Source organism: Lynx rufus, unplaced genomic scaffold, assembly GCF_022079265.1.
Source record: "Lynx rufus isolate CCGP_SWC_20201006 ecotype Redwood Valley unplaced genomic scaffold, mLynRuf1.p SCAF_10, whole genome shotgun sequence".
Taxonomy (NCBI): domain Eukaryota; kingdom Metazoa; phylum Chordata; class Mammalia; order Carnivora; family Felidae; genus Lynx; species Lynx rufus.
The window spans coordinates 60,804,609-60,828,499 of record NW_025814824.1 but is presented as its reverse complement, the minus strand read 5'-3'; the positions used below and the strand labels follow the sequence as shown (position 1 = coordinate 60,828,499).

At 45.9% G+C, this 23,891-nt stretch overlaps 1 protein-coding gene across 1 annotated transcript in view; it reads left to right on the top strand.

Annotated features, from left to right (window-relative positions):
• The window catches only part of GABBR2 (gamma-aminobutyric acid type B receptor subunit 2), a 347,460-nt gene that overhangs the window by 292,582 nt on the left and 30,987 nt on the right, over positions 1–23,891 (top strand). Inside the window, exon 13 of the mRNA XM_047066870.1 lies at positions 649–771. Within this exon, the coding sequence (XP_046922826.1) occupies positions 649–771 (123 nt within the window). The remainder of the gene's footprint in view (positions 1–648; positions 772–23,891) is intronic.

The following is a 23,891-nucleotide window of genomic DNA, read 5'->3' as shown; positions in this document are numbered from 1 at the left end:
CACAAACCTTGGTGTCTTCATCCATAAAATGGGAATAATAATAGTATCTGCCTTTGTAAGAGATCATGTATGTAATCCATTAATCAACCTAGAGGCAGGCACAGAGTAAGTATTCATTAAATATTAGCTATTCTTCTCCTTGGTGTTACCACTGTTACTTCTGATAAGTATGTGAACAAAGTGCTATGGGAGTGATTAATTCTGCTGTGGGAGTTACAGGGGACTTCACAGAGGAGGTGACAATGGACCTGGGTCTTTAGGGATTATTAGGAATTTGCCAGACAGAAAGAATAGGATGTTTCAGATAATAGAACTGGCACCTACAAAGGCCTGGGGGTGGGAGTTGGGGGAGGAGGGTTGGGGGGAAAGGGAAAGCGGTGAAAATCACAGCAGGTCCAGAAACTAGGTGTCATTAAACCTAACTAAGTGCACATGTGTGTTCTGGGGAGTGGTCGGACCAAGCTCATGAAAGGCCTTGAATGCCAAGCAAAGGAGTTTGGCTAGATTTATCCTGCAGGTGATGGAGAGTCCTGAGAGATTCTAAAACTGAGGGTGACACGATGCTGTCACTCCCCTGAGGCAGCGCCTCAGCTGCTATTCGGGAACCTCCCTCACGTCCGCTCCCTTCTGCCCCTGCCCTGCCTGCAGATCATCAAGGACCAGAAACTGCTGGTGATTGTCGGGGGCATGCTGCTGATCGACCTGTGCATCCTGATTTGCTGGCAGGCTGTCGATCCCTTGAGGAGGACTGTGGAGAGGTACAGCATGGAGGTAAGCGCCGGCCCCAGCCAGAAGGAGGCTGGAAGGCTCGCGAGCTCCCACAAGCGCTGGGACAGGGAGGCGGCACAGCTCCCTGGCTGCCCAAAGTGCACTGCTTAATAAGAACTCAAGGTAGTTATGGGGGAATCTTCACAGCTGCACAAGGGCCCACGTTCCCTGTCAGAAACTCTTCATTTAGTTCTGTTTCCTTCCATCTGAGACCTATTTCAGAAAGGCCAAATAGAAAGTCTTCACTCCCGTGGAAAAAAAAACAAAAACAGTGAAAGAATTGTCTAGTGATATTAATACATGCAGAAATAAGAAATGTTGGGCCCTTTAAATGAGTATATTCTCTGCACATTGCAGAAGCCCCCATTTGCATGATCCGTTGGTCCAGAAATGAGACTGCGTTCCAACCTCCCTTATAGGAAGTTCCCTAAGGAGTGCCACTAGGGAGTAAACATCCTGATAGCTCCTTCTAGTTACCATATGATTTTCCAGGTGGTAAGTGCTGTTAACGTAAAGAACCTTACATAAAAGTACTGTTAAGTATGTATTGTAATAGTCTTGCGTTCGGCCTTGCCCTTTACTCACACTGGTCTTCCCAGGGTGCTCCAAATTAGGGAAGTTCAAGACCCTTTGGAAGTGGTGGTTTTGTTGTCTTGCTGTTAGAGCAGTTAAACTTGCCTTGGTGGGAGAGAGCTGGGCTCGAATGGCTTGAACGCTGTGCCGTGCATGGTGATCTGCATATAATGTAGCAAATTCTGTTGAGAGACCTGGAGTTTGCATCGTTAGAGAAATCTTTTTGCGGAATGTAGTGCGGATTCTTAAACTAACGTGGAAATAGTCGTTTTATGCACTGGGGACAGAGGTTTTTACCCTTCTGGACAAGAAGGTTTTCTAGCACATAAGACGCCCAGCTTCATTTGTAGGGGAATACATAGAGGGTTTACTCGGCGCAGGGAGAAGTCACGAAGCTGGAGCCGTGTTAGAGGATGCTATTCTGTGCCAGCGGGGTTGCAGGAGAGAGCTTTAGGGCTGGGCCTGCATATCCCGGCCTTCCAGCCTCACTTTGGAAGGAAGCAGGACTCCAGAGAGGCACAGCCAGGATTGCCAAGGAGGATAACCTGGACACGGACCGTATCCACAGCCAAAAGGGCAGGAGGTCGGAGGCAGACAGACTGTTTCCAGAGGGGAGGTGGCACCTGGTCACCACTCATGGTGCACAGTTGGCAAAGTTCACCCCGGGGACTTCCTCATCCACTGCCAGGACAGGACCTGGAAATGACAGGATGTCAACAGGAGGAAGAACCGTCATGGCTAAGCAGGCCTCCCGGCTGGGGAGAACCGGGTTGGGTGCTAAACACAAGCCCTAATGCCAATAATGGCAACAGCAATGACGGTGATGGCTAGTTCTGCGTGTTAACTCACTAGATCCTCCCAATAATTACAGAACAGGTGATGTCCTCAACCGCATTTTAATGATGAGGAAACAGAAACCCAGAGAGATTTAATTTACGCAGGTTACCTAGCAGGTTAGTGGCAACACCACGAACTAGCCTCTCATGCATACCCTACCCTGCCTTTCAACACACAGATGGCACTCTGTGGGGTTTAGGGGCTCTCGTAGACCTTTGGCCATCAGCACAGGTCTGTGAAGTGGGCAGGGCAAGGGAGCGTTTTCAGGTCGTGCAGATGAGGGCTCAGATTAGAGTGCAGTCCAGAAAAGTGGGGGGTGGCGGGCGGGGGGCGGGGAGGGGGGCTGGGGCAGGATGTCAGGGAGGGAGAAAGCAAGTCAGGCAGAGCCAGCCGGAAGACCTGGATCTGGGCAGGTGGACAGAGGCCAGACCCTGCTGGCTTGAAGCCTAGCCGTGGGTGGCTGGGGAGGGGCATTGCTACCTCCACTGGAGGTTAAAGTGGAGGCCAGGTACGCACTAGGGGTCCCCCAGGTTGTGGCCGTGGCAGGGAGAGGCCGCAGGGCTGGCGTCAGCCTGAGTCAGCAGACTCGGGAAATAGATCCGGGAAGCCTGTCCCCCTGGACCCTTTAAAGGAGATCAACCTTGTGCAGTCCGATCCGTGTTAAGTGACAGTTTGCTATCACTGACCTTACCTTTCTTCCTTCCTTTCTGAAACAAGTACTGAGGCTCTCAATGGCTCTGTGCGGAGAATTGCGGTCCATTTGCGACGTTTCGGGGCATTGGGTCTCAAAGGCAGGAGCTGTGGGGTGCCATGGAAAAGCCTCACTGCGTAGATGAGGAGACTGAGTCTGGGGACGGGATGTTCCTGCCCAGGGGCATCCAGAGTTTCCAAGGTGGAGCCTGGAGGAGAGCCAGCTCCCTGGCTCTCTGCCCAGAAATTCCGTCTCTGTGTTTCCCTCCAGGTATCTGCTGAGATTTCTCTCTGAACCTTTTCTGGCCTGCTCCTCTTTTTCTCCTCTTATTTTAGGGTTGCCCTGTCATTCTGTTGCCATGGTAGCAGAACCCTTTGATTTGTCGACCCACAGCCCTGTAGGCTTATTGTCGGTTTTCAGCACCAAGCAGTCGGTTGATTTCTCTCAGACCCTCCTCTGTCGGACACAACGTGGTGGTTGAACAGTGTGCCTGGGGGATGAGGTGTCCTAAATTCTCCTTCAAGGGGCTGTTTTTCCCAGATCCCCCCAGTGAGAGAGAAAGTCTTTGCTTGGGGGAGAAGTGATCAAAGATCTTTGTCGTCTGTGCCCACCTCCCCTCACCTCTCTTGGATGACTTCCGTTGTTCTGAACACTCTGAACACCTCAAGATTTCAGTCATAGGCCTTGCTCTGTGTTACACTTTCAAGCCTTTGCCCGTGCTGTCCCTGCTTCCAGAACCTTCTCTGATAAGTAAATGAACTTCAGTTCCAGACCCCTGTGTTATCTCTACAGGGATGTGTCCCTGAGATTCCTGGGTCTACCAGATTTAAGCTCCTGCTCCTCCTCCACTCCTGTCCCTAGCTTCCTGACATTTCCCCTGTCGGGATACTTAGTGTGCTGTTTGTCTCTGCTGAGTGCATCCCTGCCCCTACCGCTGCTGGACCGCCAGCTTCTCCAGGACAGAGCCAGGTCAGAGACACACACATACACACACACACACACACACACACACACACACTGCCCAACCAGTACCTCTGCACACGGAGGTAAGCACGGTAGCCGTGGCCCTTGATCTCATGGCCTCCCCACAGGCTAGTTGATGGGCAGACAGCAAACACGGAAAGAAGCACGATCACTTTAGATCACATAGCATATTTAGATTCTGATAGCAGTTAGAAGTAAATTAGCAGGATGAAGAGTTGGCAAATAATGGGAAGAACCCCGCAGGGGAGATTCTCCCAGTGAGAGCATGTGCAAGTGTCCGGAGAATGAAAATCTGATTCTGGAGTCCTACTGGAGACGTCCCAGCTCCACACCCTTATTCATTTCCATGCAATAAATATTTATATGGCACTTGTTACGTGCCAGATCGTATTACGTGCCAGCATTGAATGTATGATCTATCTATCATTTTAAAAATTTGGATACTTAATACTTTGTTGCTTAGAGCAGTTTTTGGTTTACAAAAAAAGAAATTAACGAAGTACAGGGAGTTCCCGCATACACCCCACGGTTTCTTCTATTAACATCTTGCATTGTGTGATGTATTTGTTAACAACTGATGAATCAATATCGATTCATTATTATTTACTAAAGTCCATAATTTATCATTAGGTATGGTTCACTCTTTGTGTTGCACATTCTATAGGTTTTGCCGAATGTAAAAGTCATGTGTCCACCATTACAGCGTCATACAGGACAGTGTCACTGTCCTAAATATCCTCAACACTTTACCAACCGCTGGTAACCACTGATCTCTTTATTGTCATGATAGTTTTGCCTTTTCCAGAATGTCATATGGTTGGAATCATGATAGGTGGCCTTTTCAGACTTTAAGTTTCCTCCATGTCTTTTCACGACTTGGTAGCACATCTCCTTTTATCACTAAATAATATGCCATTGTATGGATATACTACGGTTTGTTTATCTATTTGCCCATCAAAGGACACCTTGGTTGCTTCCAAGTTTTGGCAATTATGAATAAAGCTGCTATAAGCATTTTTGTGTAGGGTTTTGTGTGGACATAAGTTTTCAACCCATTTGGGTAAATACCTAGAAGCATGATCACTGGGTCATATGCTAAGTCTATGTTTAGCTTTGTAAGAAACTACCAAACTGTCTTGCAAGGTGTCTGTACCATTTTCCATTCCCATCAGCAGTGAATGAGAATTTCTGTTGCTGTACATCCTGACCAGCATTTGGTGTTGTCAGTGTTTTGGATTTTAGCTGTTCTAATAGGTTTGAAGTGATATCGCATTGCTGTTTTAATTTGCAATTTTTTAATGACCTGTGATGTAGAGCATCTTTTCACGTACTTATCTGCCATCTTGGTATCTTCTTTAGTGAGTTGTCTGTTTAGATCTTTTACTCACTTTTTAATTAGATTGTCTTCTTATTGTTGAGTTTTATTTATTTTTTTCAATATATGAAGTTTATTGTCAAATTGGTTTCCATACAACACCCAGTGCTCATCCCAAAAGGTGCCCCCCTCAATACCCATCACCCACCCTCCCCTCCCTCCCACCCCCATCAACCCTCAGTTTGTTCTCAGTTTTTAAGAGTCTCTTACGTTTTGGCTGTCTTCCACTCTAACCTCTTTTTTTTTTATTGTTGAGTTTTAAAATTTCTTTGTATATTTTGGATGCAAGCCCTTTATCAGATTTGTTTTGCAAATCTTTTCTCTCAGTCTCTATCTTGTTTTTCATTCTCTTAACATTGTCTTTTGCAAAACAGAAATTTTTTACTTTAATAAAGTCCAGCCTATCCTTTTTTTTTTCTCTCATTGATCATGTTTTTAGTGCCATATTTAAAAACTCGTTGCCAACCCCAAGGTCACCTAGATTTTCTCCTGTTATCTTTCAGAAGTTTTATAGCTTTGCATTTTTCACTCAGGTCTACGGTCCATTTTGAGTTAATTTTTGTGAAAAAATACAAGGTCATTTCCTAGATTCATTTTTATGCATGTGAATGTCTTGTCGTTCCAGCACCATTTATCAAAAATACTATCCTTTCTCTATTGCCTTTGTGTCTTTGTCACAGATCAGTTGACTATATTTGTATGGGTCTATTTCTGGACTCTCTATTCTGTTCCATTCATCTATTTGTCTCTTCTTTTGCCAATACCACATTGTTCTGATTACTATAGTTTTATAGTAAGTCTGGAAGTCAAATAGTGCCTGCTCTCCAACTTTATTCTTCTTCAATATGGTATTGGCTATTCTTGGTCTTTTGCTTCTCCATGTAAACTTTAGAATCAGTTTGCTAATGTCTACAAAGTAACTTACTGGGATTTTATTTGGGATTGTGCTGAATCTATAGATCAAGTTGAGAAGAACTGATATCTTACAATATTGAGTCTTCCTATCCATGAACATGGAATGTCTCTCCCATTTATTTAGCTCTTCTCTGATTTATCAGAGCTTTGTAGATTTCCTCACATAGATCTTATACATATTTTGCTAGATTTATACCTAAGTATTTTATTTTGCTTTTGGTGAAAATGCAAATGGTATTATGTTTTTAATTTCAAATTCCAGTTGCTCATTTCTGGGATATAGGAAAGAAATTGGCTTTTGTATACTAACCTATATCCTACAGCCTTGCTATATAATTGCTTATTAGTTCCAGGAGGTTTTTTTGTTGACTCTTTGGAACTTTCAACATAGATACTCATGTCAACTGCAAACAGACAATTTTATTTCTTTCTTCCCAATCTGTATACCTTTTATTTCCTTTTTTGTCTACTATTTGTATTAGCTAGGGCTCCAAGTTGCAAGGTTGAATAGGAATGGTGAGAAGGGAGCATTCCAACTTTATTCCCTATCTTAGAGGGAAAACATCTAGTTTCTCACCATATTAATTATTAGTATATTTTTTTTTCTTAAAGTGTGTGTGTGAGAGAGAGAGAGAGAGAGGGAGAGGGAGAGTTCTGCTGGCTAAAGTCAAGGGTGCCTTTGGGGAGGTGACAGGAAAGACAAATGAAGATGTGGGCAGAGCTGGTCGTTAGGGACATTACGTGCTAAACAGAGGAGGTTAAACTTCAAAATTAAAGACATTTAATCAGGGGAGTGACATGATCAGATTTGCCCTGGCTGCAGAGTGAGAACAGATGGAGGGGCGAGGCTGGAGGCCCAGAGATGGCTCAGAGATGGGCTTTGCTATAATCCAGGCAGGAACTGATGGTGACCTAGAGCAGGACAGTTGCAGCGGGAACAGGGAGAAGCAGGTGGCTTTGAGAGAGATTAAGGAAGCAGATGTGATGAGACTTGGTGATTGATTGACTCTAAGGGATGGGGCAGGGAGACAGCAAGGGCAATGCCCAGATCTCTGGGTGGTGGATGGCAGACCTCTTCACTGAGGCAGGGTGCAGAATAAGGAGCAGGTTTGGGAGGGAATGTGAGGAGCTCACTTCTGGGCAGAGTGGCTCATATTGGATACAGGGTCCTAGAGCACGAGGGAGTAGTTTGTCCTATAGATAGAGATTGGAGGACGGGGGCTGTGGGCATGAGTGCTGTCACCCAGGGAGTGGGTGCAGTGACGAGTGAAGATGTCCTGACTGGAGCCCGAGGAACCACAAAGCAGTGATGGGGACAGAAGAAGCCTGGGAAGGGAATTTTGAAGCAGTGGTCAGGAAGGAAGGGAGCAGCCAAGAGAGAGAGCTGTCCACAAGCTGGGCCATGGGAGAGAGAGCTGCCCATGCACAGGGGGCATTCGAAGGTGGGAGAGCTCCCTGAAACAAACACCACAGACCAAGGCGAGGGCTGACAGGTCCACCCCGACTTGGCCCCGGGCTTGTATCTCCCCCATATCATCTCATCCCTCTCTTCCTCTGCTTTACAGAGTCTGACGGGAAGATGGGCCATTTCTGCATTTCAGATATAGCAGGTGTGGGCAAATCTGCCAAGCAGGCTAAACAGGGGTTTTTAACTGTGATTTGTATTCTTGAGAAAAAAGGGAAAGCACTTGTGTTTTGATACTACTCTACCAGTGGTGATGGTGAATAGGTGTTACATACACAGGTCTGGAGTTCGGGGAGACATGTGAGACATGTAAGGGAGATGGGAACTTGGATGTGGTCAACACACCAATGGCATTGAAAACCTTGGATGAGAGCCCTTCAGGGGGAGGGAAACAAGCACAGACCCTCAATCACTCCAGTGTTTGAGTATCTAGTGATACTCCCATATCAGGAAGGTAGGAAAGAAACACAAAGGACCTAGAAGGAGAAGCCACCAAGATAGGAAGGAACCCAGATGAGTCTGGTGTCTAGGAAACCAAATGAAGAAAGTGTTTCAAGGGGCAAGTTTTGACCACGTGTGTCAAATGCTGCTTTTAGATCAAGTAAGATGAAAACCAAGAATTGACACTGGGCATGTGTGTTCATACACACACACCCATATGGCATTTTTTTTTCTTTTAAGGAAAATAATTTGAGATGATTTCCCCTGGAAGTAAAAGCAGTGTATACTCATGGTGTGAAGACAGCCTGTGAATCTAGGTGGAAGAGTTGTTTGGGTTTTTTTCCCAAGCCTTCCTTTTACACCAAACCACCACCTCCACCTCCACTCTGAAATGGTTTTGAATGAAGAGAAAATGGTGGACAGCACGAAAAGTCACTGAATATTGAACACCCCTCAGAGCCACAGGGCAGCATCCTTAGACCACCTGCCCTCCCTGAAGACATTCCCCCATCTGCTCCCAGGCAGGTGGCAGTAAGAGATGGAATCATGTGCAATACAGGCACCCATGGGAGCCATGTGTGTGGCGTTTATTTATGGAAATGGTGAAAGGCTGTCTCCATAGGCTGCAAGCATTCTGCATCAAGAATTCCCAGCACTCCGGGTTCTGTGGCTTTCTGGCCATTCAAGCAGTCATCACGTTAAGGGCAGTCTGGAATAGAGGGGTATTTCAAACTTCCCTCCACATTCCATGCTTTTACCGTCCTTTATGAGGAAGCAAACCAGGGCTTTCAAAGTCATAGACTACACTTGGCTTTGAAACTGGTGGCTTATTCCTGTATGTTTCTATGGAAACAGATATTGGAAGAGGCGAATACATAGAGTTTTAAATAATTTTCACTCTTATCTTCTACCTCCCTCTACAGTTGCTCTGCAGAAAAATCCAATCACAAAGCAGATACTTTCTGGAAACATCTGGTATCCTCATAAAGCTTGTCCAAGCTCCATCTCACACTATTCATTTTGAAATAAAGAGGTATCAGAATGGCCAGGGTGAGGGTAGTGCTAAGCATCAGGGTCCACTCTTCTCTGTGGGCTGTTCACAGGTGGCCCAAAACTTTGATGCAAAGGGTCACATTCCAAGCAATGGGTCATCACTGCCAGCCCTGGACAGTGGGACAGGTCTTTATCATCCCTAGTCATCTATGGGGTCGTGGATGGCTGGGCTGGGGCCCCAGCAGATGCAGACCAACTCCCAGGCAGGGTGGCAGGACCCCACAAGGACCTCTGGTGGAGTCTGCTAGGGCACTAACTCCTCCCCGCGGGTGGCTACATCATCTGAGCTTCTGGCCAGTTCACTCTCCTGGTTAAAATCCTCCCCATCGGTGAGAGGATGACGCTCACACTCCTTAGCAGGCCCAGAGGACCTCGACATTCTGGCTTTATTTGCCTCCCCATCTCTGAGCCCCTCCTCACTCCTTGCACTCAGCTACCCGGAATGAGTTGTGTTCTTCCAAAATACCACTTTCTCTCTTCCTCCACGCCTTTGTACGTGCTGTCCCCTCTACCCAGTACAGCCTCCACACCACCTCAAGGTGCCATCTTCATGCAAAAAGTTCCTATTTGTCCTTCAAGAAGCAGCTCTGAAGCATCTTCTCCAGGAGCCTTTGGAACACGCATATCTGCCTAAGCTCCTTACCCTGTTTGCCCCTTATTCCAGTCACAACACTGGTAATTGACTGTCTGTGCACTTGGACCCCTAGTCCGTGACCTCCTTGGAGGGCAAGGCCATCTGTGTGTCCCCAGTACCCACTCACTGGCAGGGCCTGGCTCAGAGTAAGTGCTCGGTAAATATTTATTGAATAAATTGTTTCCTCCACCTGGAACTCTCTCCCCATGCCTCCATATGTCCAAATTCAACCCATCTGTCTGGGCCCATTAAGCCGGCTTCTCCAAGAAATGTCTTCACCGAGTTGCAATTTAATTTAATATTACACCCTCGCCTTTTATCAAGGGCCCACTTATGGGGCTAAAGCTGCCAATTGAAGAATGATTCAGCATCTTCTATAAAGGACTGTTGTTCAGTTTGTGACTTAGTGCCCCTAAGATGAAGATCCACAGGATAGATCCTCTTGGAATTTAGCTTCAGGAAATGGATTGTGCTCTCCCCATGAACTTGTATCTACTTCCTTCCTTCGATCAGGCAATCGTAACTGAATAAGCCACTCTTTCTTTTTAACCTTGGCTGCCAGAAAGTAGGAACCGAATTCAACACTCTCGTTGCAGTAACCATCTTATCTCAAGTTCCTGGAGGATTATCTTGCTTTCTGATCATTTGTCTTTATTTTTAACAGTCCTCTTGTGTTTGGGCTTTTATTGTGTGCTGCCTCAGGCCCTCCAGGAGAGGAGGCAAGGTGTAAATTCCAGATTAAGTTATTAAAATGAGAATGCAGGGCAAGATTTAATAGGAGTAATATGCCAGAGAGACGTTTAGGGATGTCCACAGATACTCGCCTTCTGGCGTGGGTCCCGGCTCAGCACCAGCTGCAGTCAGCATCGTGGGCCCCATGTGTGGACAGACGGGCTCTGCTGGCCACAGCCACATTTCTGGAACATCTTGTATCATCAGAAGGCATCTTAGATATGTGAGAGATTACAGTTTATTTCATCTTCCTTGTTGGATTCCCTTGTGCTTTCAGGAGGCACTCCAGCTCCGAAGGTCCCTCGGGACACAAAACAAAACACACAGAGCCACAACACGAGGGCACAGCCCTGAGGTTAGAAATTCTCTGGTCCCTACCTGTCCAGGTGCTCTCCAGGGGATGATCTATTTACTAGAAATTCTCAAGTGCCTGGAACAGAATGGCTGGAAAATTGTCTGTAATCCTGGCATCTTCTGGCCACTGTGTACCTTGGTAAAACCATTCTGGAAAAAATAAGCCTTAAATTTGGGTGATCTTTCCCCACCCCCACACATCCATGTCAGCAGAAACATAAGCCATTGCACTCACAGAGACCTTCCCTCTTTTTAGTGGAGAAAATTCCAAATAACCTACTCTTTGTAAATTATGTGTCATTGGGGTGCTTCTTCAACGGTTATTGGGTGCCCCTGTGTCTGCCATACTCAGGCTCCCTCAAGGACTGCACAGGCTGGTGGGCAAGATTAGATACACACACACACACACACACACACACACACACACACACACACAGATACACACAGAATGGATTGTCACCAACTACATCCTCTCTATGACACAAGCCTCCAGATTCTTGGTTTAAAGTTTAAGTTACAGGGGCGCCTGGGTGGCTCAGAAGGTTGAGCGTCCGACTTCGGCTCAGGTCATGATCTCACAGTTTGTGAGTTCGAGCCCGCGTCGGGTAAAAAAAAAAAAAATTAAGTTTAAGTTACAGTGCTGAGATAGTGGGCTTACTTTTCTAAAGTATGAGACAGGATTGAGTTTGGATTTAATGCCTTTCAGAGAGTGAAGAAGTACAAGAGAATATGTATTAGTCAGGGTGTGCTAGGTTTTGCTGTAGTAGCAAATAAATAAATAAATAAATAAATAAATAAATAAATAAATAAACAATCCAAGACTACGATAATAAAGGTTCCTTACTCATCAGAGTACCTGTCCATCAGGAGTCAACAGCAGCTTCCCCCATAGTGTCCTAACTTCAGGACACAGCTGGTGGGGCATCTTCTGGGACACTTTGTGCCGCAAAGGGAAAGAGTACATGGTGAAGCATGTACTGATTTTTAAAGCTTCCACTCCAAAGCGTCACATGTCACTTCCACAGATATTCTACTGGCCAGAACATGTTAACAGTCCCCACCTGAGTTTGGTGGAGCAGGAAAGAGCAGTCCTAATATGTGGACTCTCCAAAAGGAGAGAGACAACCAGGTTTTGATATACAGGGTTCTCTGTATATAGTGCATTGACTATATACTATGGTATATTCTGTATGAATGAGTTTGGCACATTCCATCCAAATTCTTATCGCTGTCACAAATACTGCCCCATCCACTAGAATGTGAGCTCTTTGAGGACGTGGGTGGGGAGGGAGGGTTGTCTTTTATTCACTGCTATATCCCCAGCATCCGGAAAAGTACACGGCACATAGTACACACTCAATAAATAATATTAACTGAATAATTGAACCCTTAGAGCGATCATATTAGGAGATCAGTGGGATATTGTCTGAGACGTTTTGTAATAATCCTACAGACTGTACTGCCAAATCCTTTGCTAATCCACCACTCTACTCCACTGCTACCACTAAGGTCCAAAGCACCATCACGCTCATTATCTGGCATCCCAGAAGAGGACGCTACGAGGCAAAGCTACAGTTGACACAGTGAACAAGAGGTGTGATTAAGTAAAGCACCGTTACTGCTGAAGCCACTGAGTTGTTGTTATCACAAATTTCTAAGCAGGCTTCGTACTCCTACTCATTGCCATTTCCAAGCCATTCTCCACACAGCAGAGAGATTCATTTTTGATGGAGTAGTTTTTTGAGGTACAATTCAGATGCCATAAAATTCAGCTTTCAAATGTATGCTGTGGTGGGTTTTTAATACATTCATAACATTGTGCAAACATCCCTACTATCTAATTCCAGAAGTATTTCATCATCCCCAAATAAACAGTCTTTCCTTTTATCTGTCACCCCAGATTTCCCCTTCTCTCCAGCCCCTGGCAACCAATAATCTACTTTATATTTCATGAATTTGCCTGCTCTGGACATTTCATATCAATGGGATCATACAGCATGTGGCCTTTTGTTTCTGTATTCTTTCACTGAGCATAATGTTTTTAAGGTAGCCTGTGTCAGTATTTCATTCCTTTTCTGGCTGAATAATATTCCTTCTATGGATATACCACATTTTGCTTGCCCATTCACCAGTTAATCGATATTTGGGTTCTTCTCACCTTTTGGCTATTATGAATAATGTTGCTGTGAGCATTCGTGTCTAAATTTTTGTGTGAATATATGTTTTCAATTCTCTTGGGTACACACACACACGTAGAATTGCTAGGTCATATGGTAACTCTAACATTTTTAGGAACACAGCAGCTGCACCATTTTACATTCCCACCAGCAGTGTATGGAGGTTTCAATGTCTCCACGTTGTCACCAAAAAATGTACTTATCTGTCTTTTTGGTTGTAGTCATCCTTTTGGGTGTGAAGTGGTATCTCATTGTGTTTTTGATGAGAATTATTATCAAATAACTAATGATGGTGGGCATCTTTTCCAGTGCATGTTGCCCATATGTATATCTTCTCTGGAAAAGTATCTATTCAAGTCCTTTGCCCATTTTTGATTATTTGTCTTTTTGGTGTTGATTTGTGAGGGCTCTTTACGTATTCTGGATACTACTAGATCCGTATCAGATATATGATTTGTGACTATTTTCTCCCATTCTGTGGGCCATCATTTCACTTTCTCAGTAGCATCCTGTGACGTGCAAAAACATTTTTTATTTTAATGAAACCCAATTTATTTTTTCTTTGGTTACTTGTGCTTCAGATAACATAACTCAGAAACCATTTCCTGGTCCAGGGTCATGTAGACTTATTACACTTCTGTTTTCTTCTAGGAGTGTTATAGTATTAGTCTTACATTTAGGCATTTGATGAGGTAATGATACAAATTACTTCTTTTACATGTGGATACGTAGTTGTCCAAGGACAATTTGCTGAAAAAAATATTCTTTCCCCCATTGAATAGTCTTCTAACCCCTATGCAAAATCAGTTGACCATTGATGTATGATTTATTTCTGGACACTCAATCTTATTCCATAAATCTACATGTCTGTCCTTCTGCCAACACCACGCTGTCTTGATTACTATCACTTATGGTTAGCTTTGAAATTGGGAAGCATAAGTCCCGCAACTTTGTTCTTTTTCAAGACCGTTTTGGCCATTCAGGGTCCCTTGATTCCATTAGACTCACAGGATCAGTTTTACCATGTTTTCAGAAAAGACCACTAGGATCTTTCATTGGGGTTGCATTGAACTTGTAGTAGATCATTTTGGGGAGTACTGATATGTTAGCTAATTAACAAACCGTAAATGACCCCCAGCATTCTGTCTCACCTCATCCTGTTTTTCCATCACATCGTTTATCCTTCACTCTCTCCTCTGTTTTTTGTCTTCCTCCACTGGAATGTGAGCTCCATGATACAGGGCCCTTGCCAGTCTTGCTTAGTGCTCTACTCCCAAAGCCTACATAGCACCTGGCAAGCATATAGGAGGTGCTTAATTTATGTTGGTAAAATGGACAAGTGAATGATGAGCAAAGGAATGCATGTATAAATGAGTGAATGAGTGAATGAATGAATGGGCATGATTCCCTGGCATGACTCTTTTCAGCTTTGGCAACCTCTGACCAGGTGATGTGGTTACTCAGCAGCTGGCTTAAATTATTGGGTAAATATGTTGATACTGAAAAGAAAAATAAGTAACACTTTAAAGTAATATTTGAAGAGGAAGATTTTTAAATGATTTTTTAATCTTTTTTAATGTTTATTTACTTTTGAAAGAGAGACAGAGGGGTGAGCAGAGTAAGGGAAGAGAGAGGGAGGGAGACACAGAATCCGAAGCAGGCTCCAGGCTCTGAGCTGTCAGCACAGAGCCCGACATGGGGCTCGAACTCACGGACTGCAAGATCATGACCTGAGCTGAAGTTGGATGCTTAACCGACTGAGCCACCTAGGCACCTTTAAATGATTTTAAAGATAGGCTACATTTGTGGTTCTCAATCCTGGCTGCATCACCCAGAAAATACCTTTTGTAAAATACTGTGTTTGGGTCACGCTCCCCAGAAAATCAGAATCGGAAGGGGTCCTGAGCATTGGGATTTTTTTTTTTAGGTTGCCCTGGGTTCTAGTGTACAGCCAGGGTTGAAACCTTCCGGACTAGCCTCTCACCTCTCTAGGAAGGGCCCAGGACTGCACTGTGGATGCCAAAGTTAGATAGAAACTCATGATAATACATTAAAGGCTAAAAAGGTAAGAGAAGAAAAACTTGAATCCAGAAGACCTCAAGTCCAGATGGTCCCCTACTACCCCCCACTCTGACCTCCAGTCAGAGGATGTGATAGTGACAGAGGACAAGCAGACTCAGAGAGAGGGCCACCTGGGAAGGCTCACGTGTGTGAACCCTACAGAGCTGAATGAGTTCCTCCAGGCTCATGATTTTCTGAAAATCCTTCATCTTCATTTAAACAACTGTTTCCCCCATGGAAGAGAGAGAGCAAGGAATAGGAAAAAGGAAAAGCTACAAGATTTCTGTTTGTGCCATATTTTTCAATTGCAGTTGAGAGGCAGGTGAGCAAGTTCCAGACCAAAACATTAGGCAGGTTAAGAAACAAAAAAACAAAAAGCAAAAAACAAAATAAACCTGTGCCCTTCAGTTGCAGGAAGCCACCAACCACAGAAATCGACAAGAAAGCAAGGGCCACCACAGTGGCCAGGCACCTTGGCACCCGCAGTGGCTCTGAAATGGGACCATCGGCCACTGAATATTTGTTATTCAGTGAATAGTTGTTATTTTTGGCCATTGTTTGGCTTGAAGTTTCTCCCTAAAGCAACAGTGGATTAAGTTTCAAATACTGAGTCATTTTGACCTTGACATAGGATGGAACACTTAACATAACCCAAAGATGCTCAGTTCAGTTCAGAGAACACTGACACAGTGTGGACCCCTCCTAAGTGCTCAGTGGATGGCAACATAATCTCAGGTCCTGCACAGTTCTCGGTGCCCAGCCTACCCGCTTTCCTGCCCTTCTATGGACTGGGGCTCTGACTTTCGGTCTCTCCCACGTGAACACAGGCGCTGAACAGTTGGCAAACGCATACTATAAAAACAACAGTGCCTCATATTTCCACAGCATGGCCTAGTTCACAAAACACCTGGACATCCCCATTTTAGAGAGGAGGAAACTGAGGCTGGAGAGGTAAACTGACCAGCCTGAGATGACCTTGCAACGCATTGAAACTGTCCCCAGCCCTGGCCATGTGGTGTCAGATGACGTGGGATCCCTTCTGCCAGAATGGGCCTGCTGGTCTCTTGATACTTCCGGCTTTTTTTTTTTTCTTTCCCCGCATCAATCCTGTGTTTTACTTGTTTTGTTTTAAAGAGACATTTTCTTCACTGGTGCTTTCAAAATTATTAGCATCCATTGTGCGTAGTGTTCTCTTATAAATGTTTAAATCTCTTTTACATCTGTGATTATCTGGTTGATGTTTCATAAGCATGGAGCACTTGTGAGCAGATGTTCAAACCCAGCAAATTTAGATCCGAGAGCATTGTCTCCCAGTCCAGCTCGTCCTCAGTAGCAGTGTGTGTTGAGTGCATATACTATGTGCTAGGCCCTGTTGCAGATGCTTTACATTGCCAGCTCATTTCATCTTCACAACAGCCCCCTGCAGTTCTTACCATTATCTACAGATGAGGAAACTGAGGCACAGAGGGGTTAAGCAACATGCACATAGTCACACAGCAGATAGGTAGGTAGCAGATGGTCCGTAATGGTTATGCAAATAGACTCTGGAATTAGATTTAGCTTCAGATCCCAGCGTAACCACTTACTGTGTGAAATTAGGTTAGTACAGTGGGTTGACTTGTGGCCCCAAAAGATATATCAACATCCCTACCCCCAGAATCTATGAACAGAACCTTATTGAGGCAAAGCGTCCTTACAGATGTAATTGAAGATCTTAAGATGCAATCGTCTTGGTTACCAAGATTGGCCCTAAATCTAGTGACAAGTATCCTTGTAAGAAACAGAAGAAGACATACACGGAAAAGAGAAGGCCGTGGGAAGGGGAAAGAAGAGACTGGAGTTACATGTGGCCACAGTCCAGGGAACTGCAGCCACCGGGAGCTAGAAGATGCACAGGATTCTCCCCCAGAGCCTTCGAGGAGGCAAGCCCTGCCAATACCTTGCTTTAAGACTTCTGGATTCCAGAACCGTGCAAGAATAAATGTCTATTGTTTTAAGACACCCAGTTTGTGGAAATGTGTTACAGCAACCATAGGAAATTGATACATACAGTGAGGGACAACTTCTGAGGGCCACGGTTTCTTCATGCAGAATACGGGTCTCGATATTAATAGTTCCTACTGCAGAGGGCTTTGGGAGGATTAGAAGAGCCAGTCCCTGGAGAGGACATTGAGGGCTCTTGATGAAGGTTAGCTATACATGGAGCCTTATTTATTATCTGGCCCCTGGCCACCATGCCCCTCAGCCCCCTGAGAACTAGTCCCTCAACTTGCCATTTCCCTGTGTCTGACTCCTTGTCACTGGGTCCCCTGAGCCCAGACCGGTACGTTCCTGGCTCGGGAACCCCAGAGGAATCAAATCTGATGCCCAGACCCAGACTGCACAGCCTGTCTCCCTGAACCATCGTCACCAGAGCTGCCAGAGCGAGACGATGAACATCCGCGCATGGCGTTTTAATATTTCACCCAAGAAGTCATTTTCCTACATGAGTCAGACACAGAAGGCTCAGAGAATTAAATCGAGAAAGGTAACTCTGGGCTGGAGTGATTTCTGCCAACGGGTGTGGAGGATTTTCCTGTGTCCGCTCGGCTCTTTCTTTCTTATCTGTGTCTTACAGCAGACGGGAAGCCAGCTGACGAGAGATTGCATGTTCATACCAATTATTAAAAATATATGGCAGCCTTCTGGAAATGCATTCACATGCCAAGGGAATGGAATGCATTCACAACCCAGGCTCCTGCACTGTGAGCTTTGGAGGAATGATGAGGTAGATACTACAGTCCAAGGTTCTGATCCATATGCCGCCATCTCCTAGCTGTGTGACCTGGGGTGAGTGATTCACCCCCTCTGAGCAGTGCCTATTAGGAAAAATTCCTGCCTCCCTCACAGGTTTACTAGGAGCATTAACTGGAATAACATGTTCAAGTGCCTAGCACTGAGCCTGACCCATAAAAGGCGTTCTATCATTGTGACTTTCGTTCTCACCCCTGACTCCACAAACCTTCTGACTCCATAAGGAAATTAACCCAACTACCCTGCCAGCCTCCCAGGGAAGCCCTGAGGGGCAGGGCTGCGTGTGAGGTAGATTTATCCATTCCGATGCACTTCCACCAAAATGCATTCACTTAATCCTTACACAGTCACCGTGAGCAGAGAGAGTCCTGTTCCCATTTTGCAGGTGAGCACTTGAAGGTCTGCAGAGTCAACTGACCGGCTCTGGACCATACAGGTGGCGGGTGGGGCCCCGAGGCATGAAGCTAGGCCTGCTGCTCCCAAAGCCTTGCTCCCTCCGTGCTCCACGCTGACTCTCACATGAGACCACAGAGGGGGAATTGCTTCATAAGTAGCAGAGCTCCACCCCCGGGTGAAGTCTTTACTGTTACTGCCTCCAGCATTTGTCTGTCACCAGGCATCCTAACTGCCATCTTGCCCACATTTACTGTCCTCGCTTCCCCCTTCTAGGCATAAACCAGTTGGATCAGTATCATAAGGCCCATTCCGTGGGCGTCTATGAGCATAAGCACGTGTGGGTATAACCCATCCACGCATGCACACTTCCCCCCTGCCCCGTGGCTTCTCCCACATCTACGCCCCGTGCCCCTCCCACTCGCTCTCACTCCCACATCCAGGAGGCTCTCAGCACAACCCACCCTCTGTTCTGGAGAAGCCTTCATGATGCTCAGCTGCACCATGAGACTGCTAGAGAGGCAGGAGCCATTCATTCATTTGCCCAAACTTCATTTACTAGGCTCTGCTACGTGCCAGATGCTGGGGCCACAGCACTGAGGGAGGCACAGCCCCTGCTCTCAGGACTCCACCAGTCCCAGGGAGACAGAAGCGTTCACTGACAGTGTCAGTACTCCGCCCCCAACCCTAGAGGATCACAGAGGCTAATCGCACAGGCTAATCATCCTGCCTTGAGAAATAGTTCACCAAAAAAAGGAGAGAGGGGACTTTTTTCTCCCCACATCTTGAAAGAACAAGAAGGACTTGGGTGGTTTTAAGACCACGGGAGCTGTGTGAAACAGTCTAGCATGTCCTCAAAAAATTAGACAGAGTCACCATCGGACCCAGCGATTCCACCCCTGGATCCGCACTCAAGAGAGATGACAATGTGTGCACTAATAATGGCAACAACAGGTCAAGCCCACACAGACCTCCAGCAGCTGGTGAATAGGTACACAAAATGGGTGTATCCAGACGATAGAATATGATTTGGCCATGAAGAGGAATGAAGCTTGAATACACAGTGCACCTTAACAGCATCATGTTTGGTGAGAAAAGCCAGGCGCTACCTGGCCCCATATGGTACAGTTCTGTCCATGTGAAATGTCCGTAGGCAAACCCACAGAGCCAGAGAGTAGATTAGGGGCTGACAGAGGGGGATGGGGGGTAGGGTTCTACTCCCTGGGTGGGGGGGGGGGCGGTTTGTAGTGATGGTAGCACCACATTGTAAATACAATAAAAACCGGTGACTGTACACTGGAAAATGGTTAAGATGATGCATTTTTGGTGATGTGAATTTTATCTCAAATTTTTAAAAACAGACAAGTAAAGGTAGACACAGGCACCCCAGGCGAAGGACACTCCAAAGCAAGGGTAGGAAGAGGTGGAAGTTCTTTGGGAAGCAACTTTCCAGTCCAACTAGAGCATAATGCGTTGTATTTTTCTACGGCTGCTTCACAGCCTTAGAAGACTGATTGTCAGCCCTAATCCCTACCGTAGCCATTAGGATCTTTTCAGTTGCAAGTAAGTAAGTTGGAGTGCACAGTGGAGGCCACGTACTGACACCCTGGAAAGGTGCAGAGGTAACGTGGACTCTTCAGGCACACAGTTTAATCAGGGATCCCTTCCGTTTCTCTGTGATTCTTTCGTCCCTGCCTCCCTCCGTGCGTGAAATATGTCATCACACTAGCTTCCCACATGCTATGGAGATATGAAAAGAAAGATGCATTTCATCTAGAAAGACCTTATAAATTTGGGGCAAAATAAGGGGCTCCTGGGTGGCTCAGTCAGCTAAGTGTCTGACTCCCGCTCAGGTCATGATTTCACGGTCCTTGAGTTCGAGCCCCACGTTGGGCTCTGTGCTGACAGCTCAGAGCCTGGAGCCTGCTTTGGATTCTATGTCTCCCTCTCTCTGCCCCTCCCCCACTCATGCCTCTGTCTCTCTCTCTCTCTCTGTGTCTCTTTCTCAAAAGTAAATAAACATTAAAAAAATATTTTTTGGACAAAATAGGATTTTAGCTCAGTTTTAAACAACGGGCAAAGCCTCAAGGAATAATGGCATTCCCAGTAGATGAAAATCCTTGAGCAGGCAAGTGTAGGGTATGTGTAAGAAAGAGTTCAAGAATCGGTTGCATCTGGCTGCTTTTTTGGTAGAAAGCAGGTACAGGGCTGGAAGGAGCTTGGATTTTAACCTCAGAGGCAGTTGGGAGCCATTCAAGGAGTTGTAGCAGTGGAGCAACGTGATGAGGTCTTTATCAAGGTTCACTCTAGTTACCAGCTTCTACTTGTCGTAGGTGTGATAAGAGATAATAACGTGCTTGTGAAGGACAACGTACTTATTTGTGCTGAAGTGTCATGGAGTCTGAAATTTACTTCCAAATGGCCTGGGGGCGGGGGGAGGGTGGAAACGTACATGTGTGTGTCTGTGTGTGTGTGTGTGTGTGTGTGTGTGTGTGTGTGTGTGATAGAGAGAGAGAGAGAGAGAAAGCAAGACAAAGAGAAGGGGAGCAGATATGGCAAAACGTTAGCAGTTATTGACTCCTAGAGGACAGTGCACACAAGAGTTCTTTGTACCATCAGCTAATGGATGTTTGGGGAAAAAAGTTTTCATAGGAGTGAGAGCAAAGGAGCAAAGTGGGGGTGGGGGACAGACCTCCCTGAGGAAGGGACAGGCTGGGAAGGTGACACAGTGAGGGTGAGGGAGCATGAGCCCCGAGGGACAGGGCGTGGTGTCCTCAGGGTGAGATGGGCAGAGAGACTCAAGCCACAGTGCTCAGGGCGTGTGGACATGCTGGTGAGGAAGGCACAGGAGGCCAAAAACTGGGCAGCTTCCAGCCCGAGGGCCCAGGAGGACCAGTACCAGGAACAGAGGGCCGAGGAGGAACTTTCAAGGAGGGTTCGTTTTACACTCTTTATAATTGATGTTTGTCTGTGTGACTGTTGTGGACTCAGAATTTCAGAGCTTGAAATGATTTAAGAAACCACGTAATCAGACCCCTCATGTCCCTCATGGGGAAACCAAGGCACAGGCTTACTTAAAGCCTCAGAGCCCGATAGGTGACTGAGGATAATGTGCCAGGTTGAACCAGTCCTCAGATGCCTGTTTCCAGGTTCCTGCTCTTCCTCTGAATGCCCCGGGGAACCAGACACAGGAGCCATGACATGAGGGTACAAGAGTTTGGTCTGCCTTTCTTTTTTTTTTTTTTTTTTTTTTTTTTAATTTTTTAATGTTTATTTATTTTTGTGAGAGAGAGACAGAGCGTGAGTGGGGGAGGGGCAGAGAGAGACAGAGGAACACACAGAATCTGGAACAGGCTCCAGGCGCTGAGCTTTCAGCACAGCCCCCCCCCCCCCCCCCGCACACACACACACAAGGCTCGAACTCGGGAACAGCGAGATCATGACCCAGGCCAAATTCAGACGCTTAACCGACTGAGCCACCCAGGCACCCCTGATCTGCTTTTCTTAATGAGTCCTTTGAAATGCTTTTTGAACTTATATCTCATCAGGGAGCTTTTGGGGGGGGTAGATTGCAGCAGGGGGTGATGGAGGTGTAGTGATAGTAACAGTTGGCCCCGACTGAGCCCTCCCCTGGGGCCAGGCACTTATCTGGTGGTTTTCCACATCAGTCCATTTAATCCTCAAACCTATGAGGTGGGCACTGTGTTTACGCCTATTTTACAGATGGCAACAACAAGGTTAAATAGCTGCTACAAGGTCCCGTCATTTGTAAGTGACAGAGTTGGAATTAGCACTCAGGCAGTCTGGCCCCAGAGCTGGCACGTTTAACCACCATGCCATCGACCACACCACCTGGCATGGGTCTGCTATGCTCTCCTCCTGTTCTCAGTGACTGGCTGGCTGACTGATGATTGATCTGTTTATTTTACCAGAGGGAGGGTCCACAGCGAATTTTGGCCCCAGCCTCATTGGTATTTTTGCAGTAAGTCAAGACCTATTTATTACTCATAGAGTATTTGGGGGGCCCATGATAAAATAAGAAATGCAAAACTTAATTTCACTTCTCTGCTAGCTACACTGCTCATTCTTTTTTAATAACGCTCTCTTATCAGCCTCCTGGCAGCTTTTGCGTTTCCCGTGCATGTTAATTACTTTATTATTAACGTTGATATCTTTGGTTCGGCCCAGCATATCTTGGTGCTTTTTGTTTCCAACGTGCACCCATTTTGCCTTGTTCATTGGCATACGCGGGCCCAGTTCCTGTTTCTAAAAGGGATTCTTTGAGCCTCGGTAAACATAGGGCTTTCAATTAGTCGTGCAATCCTCATTCCCATTTTCATCTCAGCCACGTCACTAATAGAGTGTTCTTAACATTTCCCCAATACAGGCTGTATTGTGTCAGGTTTCTGACATTGTTCCTCAACCCTTGTTTTCTCTCCAGGTTACAGCTCAGAGAACCCCACAACCTAGCACTGAGTGATATGACAAACAGTAAGATGTCCAGAGATTGAACCCTGGGGTAGTCGGAGACAGGGCTTTGTGAGATGAGCCTGGAGGGTGATCCAGGACCAGATTCTGGGAGGACTTGAGTGTTAAGCTGAGAACTTCAGACTTCATCCTAAAAGCCAACATCCTCCCAAAGTAGATGATACAGAATGCTAATCCCATTAGGTGTCCCAAAATAAAAGGGAATGGGGGATTTCATGGTCCAACAGCTTAAGAAATCCCAGAAACTATACATCTGCCTCTTGGAAATGTACAGTGGACTTGAATTTAGCATGTTAAAGGCTCTGAAAAGTCCTGCAGTTTAAAATTTTTTAATTAAACATTTTAATATTTAATAATAAAAAATGTAATTAGCATTTTCAAAACTTCTTTGGCCACGGAACCCTTTTCTCATGGAGCATATTTACATTTACATATTCTGAAGAATATAATTTAGAAAGTGTTGCAGGAGGGGACGAGGAGTCTTTATGGGTTTTGAGCAGGAAGGGAGCATGCTTAGACTCTGTTTTAGAAAGGAGGCTCTGAGGGCGCCTGGGTGGCTCAGTCCATTAAGCATCTAACTTCCGCTCAGGTCATGATCTCATGGTTTGTGGGTTCGAGCCCCATGCCTTGTTGGGCTCTGTGCTGACAGCTCAGAGCCTGGAGCCTGCTTTGGATTCTGTGTGTGGGTGTCTCTGTCTTCCCCTCCCCCACTTGTGCGCGCTCTCTCTCTCTCTCTCTCTCAAAAATAAATAAACATTTTTTTAAAAAGAATTTAAAAAGTCGGGGCACCTGGGTGGCTCAGTCGGTTGAGCATCCAACTTTGGCTCAGGTCATGATCTCACGGTTCATGAGTTCAGGCTGCGCATAGGGCTCTGTGCTGACAGCTCAGAGCCTGGAGCCTGCTTCCGATTCTGTGTCTCCCTCTCTCTCTGCTCTTCCCCCATACGCGCTCTGTCTCTCTCTGCCTCTCAAAAATAAACAAAACTAATAAAAAAAATAAACAAAATAAAAAATAAAAAAGAATTTAAAAGGAAAGAATTTAGGAAGGAAGGAAGGAAGGAAGGAAGGAAGGAAGGAAGGAAGGAAGGAAGGAAGGTAGCTGTGGCAGCCAGTCGCAATGGGAGAGACTGGAGGCAGGAGGGGAAAAGAGAGGCCCT